Below are 8,988 nucleotides of genomic sequence, written 5' to 3'. Positions count from 1 at the left end.
AAAATTACCCTCTCTTTATAGCAGGATACAATGGAAACAATTTGTTATATTATCAAGGCTTTGACTGAAATGTCATATCCGAGAATATGTATAAACTGCCTGACTTCTAGGGTTCTCAGCCTTATAGTAAATGAATAAAAATTATCAATTCCTGGCAGGTCCAGGAATCTTAGGACTGTAAATATAACCTAAAGTCTGTCTTGGGTTATCTTATTAACCTCAAGAAGTTTTTATTTATGTTTATTATTATTTTTTTTTGAGACATGGTTTCTCTTTGTCACCCATGCTGGAGTACAGTGGCACAATCACAGCTCACTGTAATGTCAAACTTCTGGGGTGAAGCAATTCTCCCACCTCAACCTCCCCAGTAGCTAGAACTACAGGCACTTGCCACCAGCTTAGCTTCAAAAGGTTTTTAGATCTGAGATTACTCTGTGGTCAAATCACTATTCTTGCAGGCAATATTTGATAAAAACTAAATTTATTTTAGAAACAAATTTGTCTTACTCTATTTTTGGAAAAGTCAATATCACTGTAGGAAGAAAACGTTATATTTCTTTTCTTTCTTCCAGAAATATTTTAATAAAAATTGATCATTTCCAAGAAACACTCACTGCATGCCCATCAATAAAAGAGAACCACAACAAAATAGAAAATTTACCATATGGCTATGATTTAAAGAAAAAAATGCAGACATGAGTTATGTTGCTAAAGAAAAGCTAGAATACAACTGTTATTAGATGATAGCTGTGTGCACTGTTTTCAAGTTATTTGCCTATAGAGCAATTTGCTATTTGTTATTTGCCTATAGAACTCTTCTAGATTTCTACAATCCTACTTTCTTCCATGCAGTTACCAAAAATGGCAATTTCTGTGTTTTGGAAGCCCTATAAGCTGAAACTAGATGAATTTTAAGAAATAAGTCTCATGCCTGATGTCTGGGCCACACAAAGTTCACTAAACTGCCCGATGCCATTACCAGAGACATTCAAACTGCAAACCAGGATGAGAGTTGATTGTTTCCATGCTGTAGATAGCTTTTTGCAAGATGTCAGAACAAGACTCTATGTCATAATGATACAATAATACCCACCTTTTTCACTTGGTAGGTTAATGGTCATTTTGTTTATTTAATTGGTTGTCTTTAAAGCCTAGGTTTATTGCTCAAAGTCCCTATGCAAATTGTTCTTGTCACATCACTATTAATTTTACTTTGCATTTTCTTCTTTAATTTTGTATCTGTTACTTGTTCAAGTTTTTTATAGAAGTACAAATCCTAACAGTATAATGCTAACCCAGCACTTTGAGATGGTAACATAGGCCTATGGAACAGACAAAATTGAACTTAATTACAGACTCCAAGTAGACAGCCAGGGAGCACCGCGCTTAAACCTCCTCAAGCTTAAACTTAAGCTCAAATGTGGTTAAAAAGGTTTTGACATTGACTCCTAGCTGCCATTCATTCTCTCCAATATGAAACAAGACCAGAAACCTGGGAGAGGTCCATCCTGGCATTGAAAGACATGAAAACCTAACTAAAGGATGATTGATCAGTGACACTTTTGGAGAAACATCTTGATCAAAAGGGTGAAATGTGAATGTTGCCAAAATAAAAATGGAGTCATTTGTGTTAACAAAACCCTGACAAACAGAACCAGGAAGGCCATGGAGATAGGCTTTTCATACATAAGTGTCTGGTAACGAGAATGATCACAAAAGACTCCGTGAAAACCACAATCTTGCACAAATGCCATTGTAACTTTACACACACAAAATAAAAACTTTGGCAGGCATGTCTGCCCAGCAACTGCCTCTCCAGTCTTGGACTGGTGTCAACTTTGTTACTGATCCTTTGGCCAAAGATAATTATCTCCAATTATAAAAGCCTCTTCATTTTTCCTTTAAAAACCTTTCCCTTCCTTTACCTCCCTGGGTATGCACATAGTTTGCTATGGCATGTATATTCCCATTGCAATGCACTATTCCAGAATAAATATAATTTTCTTTTAGAGAGAATCTCTTCGTTATTAAGGCTGACAATACTTTAGAAGTTTCTTTGCGTGTTTGCAGAAAATTCTCTTTGTTATCTTATGCTTGAAAGATTATTCTTATAGGTATACAACCTGTTATTGTTTCTTGGCATGCTTAAGATATGCCTCACTTCCAATTTTCTCTATTATCTCCTTCTGATAGTCCAATGAGACATATCCCAATTTCTTTGCTTCTTTCTCAGTTTTCTATCTCTTTTTCATTCTGTGTTGAATTTTGGGTAATTTCTTATACCTCTTCCAGTTCACTAATTCTCTCTTCAACTGTGTTTAAGCTATTGCTTGACATATCCATTTAATTTCAATAATTATATCTTTCACTTCTAAAAATACTATTTAATCCAAAAGGGCTATTCATTTTTTTGAGAATCTACTATTCCTTCATCCTACTTTCAGTATTCATTTTTTATTCCTACGTGTAAGTAAAAATACTTATGTTTTATATCTGATAAGTCCAATATTTGCAGTCTTTCAGATTTAACTCCAGTCTTCAGTTTTTGCACTTTCTCAGGGTAGCCTACTTCCTTATGTGTTTTGTGATTCCTAACTGAGAACCTTGCTTTCCTTGTAACTTCCCCTAAAAAATTTTGAAGACTTGTTTTTAAGAATATTCTTCTAGATCAGATTTATGTTAGTTTCTGCCAGGTACCTGGCAAATCTTTTACTTTTTTCTTTCCATTTTTGCTCCCACACATGTAATTTCAGCCCCCGAAATAATATAGGCATAGGCTTAAAATAAAATCTCAAAGGAAACATTTCCCCCTTATTCTACCTAAAACCAAGGATGAAACAGACAACAACCTCTACTGTCTTCTTCTACACTCTGAGTTTTATTAACTGTTTATCCACCGAGGATAATACTCTTTGTGGATCCTGATTTTATGTGAGGCCTTTATGTGAGGTCTTTCTTCCTGTGGGCTTAAGGTCCTATGTATAGTATGTCAACAGAATAATTCTATGTTTTGCCTGTTGGCCTATTGTCCCTCTGTAACCCATGATAGCATTCCCTTGTTTGCACTATAAATCATACAGCTACCTATTGAGAAAAACCAGTTTTTCTATACTCTCACATAGAAGACTTCTGATGCCAGATATTGTGGGGTTATTTTCCTACAATGACCAGTTCTCCAACACTAGCTGGGTCCCCATACTTTAATACAACAGTGACACTACCTCCTTGACAAAAGCATCAGATGCTATGGGTTAGTGGCTTAGTCCCATGAGGTGGCCCACTTGAGATGCCAGCTGCAAGTCCCGGCCTTCTGTCCTCTGACAGATTTGCTGTAAATCAAGGATTCCTATGATCCCCTCCTTGGGTTCCATAATTTACTAGAATGGCTCCTAAAACTCTGGAAAACACTTACATTTACCAGTTTATTATCAATGATGGAACCTGGGAACAGTCAAAGAGAAAAGGTACATAGGGCAAAATATGGGGGTGTGGGCTGAGCGGGGGTATGGAGCTTCCATGCCCTCTCTGGGCACATCACCCTCCAGCAACAATAGTGTTCACCAACCCAGTAGTTCATCAAATCTTGTTATTAAAGAGAATTTAAAGAGCTTGATTTCTATCACAGCCTCCTGCCTCTCGCCTGGAAAGGCGAGCTACAACAATATTGGAGGGAAGAGCTTCATGGACAAACCTGTTAATTAAGATATAAGTTATATTTATGAAAATTTGAAAACAACTAAGGTCAAGGGAGTGGCTAGGTAATAGTCTATTAACTATTGGATATAATGTTCATTAACACCATGTGGCTCACCCAGAAAACGCTTATGATATGAAACAAATGAAAAGCAGAAAACCACATTTAACATGCATTATGACTATAAATAAGACATAATACAGAAGCCAAGTAGAAAAGACTAATTTATTAGAAAAGCCAGCTTTGCAATCCTTTTTCCTTTTTAGAACTTGCAATGGATATAAACTTCATATGAAACAAACTCTTTAAGGATGCATGTATCTAAATCCTCCGTGATACAACCTGAGAGGCAAATGCCCTTGCTGTCAGACAGGCCTGTGTTGAAATCTTTGTTCTGTGTGAATAGTTCTGTGAATAGTTGTGGTCAATTCTTTACTCTTTCCACTGTAGGGAGGGAATTCTGACACACTCCTTAACTCACACTCCTTACTCAAAAGTAATCATACGGGATCAGCCATATGGTTACTTTGGCCAATGAGGGATGTTAGCAACCATGACTCAGAGTTGCCTCCTGTGTATTAAGGCTTCCTCTGCCACCTCTGCTTCATCATGAGAAGACACCACACTGGCCTGCTGAAGGGACAGAGGACACACTAGAGGACAGCCAAGTTGCCCCAGTCACCAGCTGTCCCATCTGAAGCAGACCACAGATACTCTGTTAAAGTAGTAAAAAAATGAACCATCCAACCAGCCTATAAACTCATCAACTATATAAATGGTTGCTGATTTAGGCCAATATCAGAAAGCTTGTTATGCAGCATTATCTATAGCAGTAGATGACTAATACACCCTGTCTTCTTCCTCTTTCTATAGCCAGGTCCATCCACAGTGTTTGGTACCTACAGAGTGGTGATGAAGGCTTTTTCTGTCATTGTCCCCCCTCTGTGAGGAAGAATGAGACATTTATGCTTGCATCTCCCCCACTCACACACCCACACCTGTCACAGCACTTGTCCTTTTTTAAATACCTACTTCTTTGCACATTTCTGTCCTCCTCCAAGCCATACATGAGTTGGAAGCAGGTTAGTTATTCACATCCACATCTACAGCACCTGGCAGAGCAGGCCCTCAATAAATGTTTTTGCTTGAGTTGAATGAATAGATGTGGGGAGCTGACATGAACCAAAAGAGCCAGCAGCAGATGGTAAGAATAATAACCACACAAGCTGGTTCTTATGCCAGGAGGCTTTAGGCTTTCCAGAAAGCCCAAATAAGGGTGGAAAAAACCCAACACCCCACAAAGATGAAAAGCATACTCGTTCTGGTCTCCTGTGCCCTTATCTCTCTCACCACATCGCACATAAATCTCCTAGCCATCCATGCCCCTGAGAGGTCCCCTCAGCCCACCTCACCCTACCTCCGGGGATGTGCCTGTGTTGACCCTACCTTTAGATCAGACACGTCTCTGTAACACTGCTCGGAGCGGGTGTGGTCCGACAGCTGCACATTCCAGAAGCAGGGGAGCTGGTACACAAGGAAGGGGTTTTGTTTGATGACGGCATTGAAAATATCCTGAGGGATGAAAGCCAAAGACACAGTCAAGACAATCGGATGGTCCAGCTGCCCATTCTGGCTCTCAAGGCACTGCATCCCCTGTGATAGGGCTTCTCTTGAACCGCCTGCTCTGAACACAGGCTGGCTCGCACTGTGGGGCATCTCTCTTGCCTGTTATCTCTAGGAACCAAGCAATAATGTTTGGATAGAGACTGGGGAATGCCCCAGGCTGACTGGAAGCTCCAGAGTCCTGCTGGTCTCATAAAGCCCTATCCAGTGAGCTCACACGTGCAGACATGTGGTGTCTTCCCTACCCTTGCTGGCATATGAAAAATGAAGTCTCCTTCCCCTCTGGCCTCCTAGGCAGGAGCCCTGTGTTATCCATCCTGAGCCTCCTGGAGAGGAAACTGCATGATGACAAGTAGCCCCACTCATTCAGGGACTGAGACAAATTACAGATTCTCCCTCTCAGCAGTGCTTCCTGGGGCCTGCGGTGGACTCAGTGATGGATGCTCCTTGGATTTCTGCAGGCCATGGTGCCCAGGATATGCATTCTCCGTTTCAAAATCCAACTCTGACTTGTCTAGGGAGGTTTTACCTTTTCTGGGCTCTTTTCCAAGCTCTTGCACCAGGCCGTACTTATTAACTAGCTGCTGACAGGTGGCGCCGGGAGGTGAATTATGGGCCTTCGTGGCAGAAGATGGCTGAATAAACTATCCTCACTGGACACGGGCACACAATTGCTAGCTTTGGGGGACACGCTCAAGTCACGGTGACCCGACTTGAAATATGAGGCTGGTGGACGATTTCCCCCTCAGGTTTAAAACAGCTACCTGGGTATTATTTTTTTCTTAAACTCATTCATTATACTCTATCTCATGTTCGAAAAAGGAAATCAGTTTCTAGCTGCTTGGGAAATACTGAATAATAATGCTTTAAAAAATAGTAAAGTAATCATGCAGGGTTTCTTGTTTCCTCCGTATTATGAAACTTTGCAGGCATTCGACGAACCAGGAAATTGCACTTGGAACAAAAACATGCAGAGTGAGCTGGCTCTTTGGATGAAAAAGAAAGGGTGAAATGCAGAAAACTCAGAGAAATCATCTTCGTGCTTGAAGACAGCTATCAGTGCCACAGGAAGATGAAAATTTAAAAAAGTGATTCTGGTAGACTCAAAGTCAAAGACTGGAGCCCTCTGACTTTCCTAGGACGTCAACATGAGGAATGGGTTTTTACCAAATGAGTATTTGTTGGCTGGGTGCAGAGACTCATGCCTGTAATCCCAGCACTTTGGGAGGCCGAGGCGGGTGGATCATCTGAGGTCAGGAGTTCGAAACCAGCCTGGCCAACGTGGAGAAACCCTGTCTCTACTAAAAGTATAAAAATTAGCCTGGTGTGGTGCTGCACGCCTGTAATCCCAGCTACTTGGGAGGCTGAGGCAGGAGAATTGCTTGAACCCACGAGGTGGAGGTTGCTGTGAGCCGAGGTTGCACCACTGCATCCCAGCCTGGGTGACAAAGCGAGACTCCATCTCAAAAGTAAAATAAAATAATAAAAATAAATAAAAATGAATATTTGCTAACAGTTTGGTGGAGTTTCTGAGGCTGCCTACATAGCAAGGTGGTTTCCTGGCAGTTTATCCTTTCTATTTAAGTGCATTTCCCTTGAATAAAGGGACACTAGTGCAGCATCTAAGTAAAAGGCTTAGATTAAAGGTTAGACTTGGGGCTGAGCACGGTGGCTCACGCCTGTAATCCCAGCACTTTGGGAGGCCGAGGCGGGCAGATCACGAGGTCAGGAGATCGAGACCATCATGGCTAACACGGTGAAACCCCGTCTCTACTAAAAATACAAAAAAAAAAAAAAAAAAAAATAGCCGGGCGTGGTGGCAGTTGCCTGTAGTCCCAGCTACTCGGGAGGCTGAGGCAGGAGAATGGCATGAACCTGGGACACGGAGCTTGCTGTGAGCCGAGATCGTGCCACTGCTCTCCAGCCTGGGCGACACAGCAAGACTTCATCTCAAAAAAACAGTTAGATTCTATCTGCCAGCAAGGCAAGTGAAATCTTGCCTGAGAAATATGCTGTGGCATTCTGGGGTCCCAGAGAGCAGGCCCTATGCACTCCACCTGGCGATGAAGAGGGCATCAACATCTCCTTATACGTCTGCATCAGTAGACTCTAAGCTCTATGAGGGCAAGTGTTGCATCCTTCGTCTATCTCTGTCATCCTTTTTCTGAACTTGGCTCCTGGTATACACAGTACTCAGTGCGAGTCTGCTGAACCAACAAATGAATGAACAAGGGAAGGCACTAAAGAGTTGAGCTGCTGTCTTAGACTGGAAAGAATAAGGCAGCTGTATCAGAGCATACAGGGTCACACAACACATAGAAAACCATTCAGACCGATTGACTTTTAAGTTTCCTTGAGAAACAGCACCAGTGCACTCAGGAAGAGCTGCACCTTCGGACCTGGCCACTCACCTGGTCAGCTAAGGATGTAGACAGCATGCCCATGAGCTCCCTCTCTGCGGTCAGCCTCCACATCTGCTCCCATTTCATCTTCCGCAGCTTATCCAGAAGTAACAGGATCACCCCTGGGCCACAGCACAGGATAAAAGAGAAAATTAAAACATAAGAAAGTAAGATGGAGACCTAGGCACGCCTACTCACAGCACAGCCACAGTCTCTCGGGGATGACTGTCTTATGCAGAGGCCTATGCACTGCTGCAGATGAATCTTCCCTCCAAAAATTCTTCCAGTGAGGCTCCACAGTATGGGGCACCTGTTTTGGAGATGAATATGCCTGGGTTCAAGCCCAGGACCTACCAGTTACTTGATAGAGATGTGAAGCCATCTCTCTGGGACCTCCTCATTGTATGGAGACTGGTCATGCAGGCCTCAAAGGACTGTTGTAAGGAGTAAGTGAGGAGGGCAGGGAGAGCCTAGCATTGTCTGGAGATGGGCAGTGGTGGTGGCCGCACAACAGTGTGAATGGACTTCATGCCACTCAACTATATGTGTAAACATGGTTAACACGGTAAACTTTTGTTACGTATATTTCACCACAATAATGAAAAAAAGATTCTAGCTCTGCACTGGATACAGAGCACATTCTTTATAGGTATTAGGTTCTCCTGTGTTTTTCCCCAGAGATATGACCACCTACTAGGTTGAGCTGATAGGTGGAATTTGCACGACGTATACCATTTATCCCTACACACAAAAAGCAGCTCCTCTGTGACTTTATTCTGGGTATGGCTTTGCCAATTTGCTTGATGATTACTGACAAGCCACATGGGCCTGTCTCAGTCTTCCTGATTTCAAGGGGGTCTTTTTGGTCCACCCACGCCGGGTCTTTAAGGTGAGCTCCAGAAGCCTGTAAGCTCATAAGAAATGAATAATAAGAGGCGGTTCCTCTTTCTTGATATCTTTTCTTGGTTACTTTCTGTGGGAGGGACCTGGGTGAATGGAGGGTTGTTTAGGGAGGGAAATTCCCATTGTTGATACCCTTTTGTATTTTTTAAAACGCTAAAACAACAGCAGGGTGCAGTGGTGGCTCTCGCCTGTAAACCCAGCACTTTGGGAGGGGATGAGGGTGGATCACCTGACATCAGATTAGCCCGGCCAACTTGGTGAAACCCTGTCTCTACTAAAAATACAAAATTAGCTGGGTGTGGTGGTGCATGCCTGTGATCCCAGCTACTTGGGAGGCTGAGGCAGGAGAATCGCTTGAACCTGGGA

General features: G+C 42.4%; 1 protein-coding gene across 3 annotated transcripts in view; it reads right to left on the bottom strand.

The window, feature by feature from the left end:
* Positions 1-8,988, bottom strand: part of LARGE (like-glycosyltransferase) — a 692,738-nt gene that overhangs the window by 102,228 nt on the left and 581,522 nt on the right. For all 3 annotated transcript variants that reach the window (XM_011978982.1, XM_011978983.1, XM_011978984.1), the window contains exons 8-9: positions 7,729-7,841; positions 5,141-5,266 (exon numbers count right to left, since the gene is read on the bottom strand). In XM_011978982.1, coding sequence (XP_011834372.1) covers positions 5,141-5,266; positions 7,729-7,841 — 239 coding nt within the window. The remainder of the gene's footprint in view (positions 1-5,140; positions 5,267-7,728; positions 7,842-8,988) is intronic.

This window comes from Mandrillus leucophaeus, unplaced genomic scaffold (assembly GCF_000951045.1).
Source record: "Mandrillus leucophaeus isolate KB7577 unplaced genomic scaffold, Mleu.le_1.0 Scaffold2, whole genome shotgun sequence".
In the NCBI taxonomy this organism is placed as follows: domain Eukaryota; kingdom Metazoa; phylum Chordata; class Mammalia; order Primates; family Cercopithecidae; genus Mandrillus; species Mandrillus leucophaeus.
This window is presented reverse-complemented; position numbering and strand designations above follow the sequence as displayed.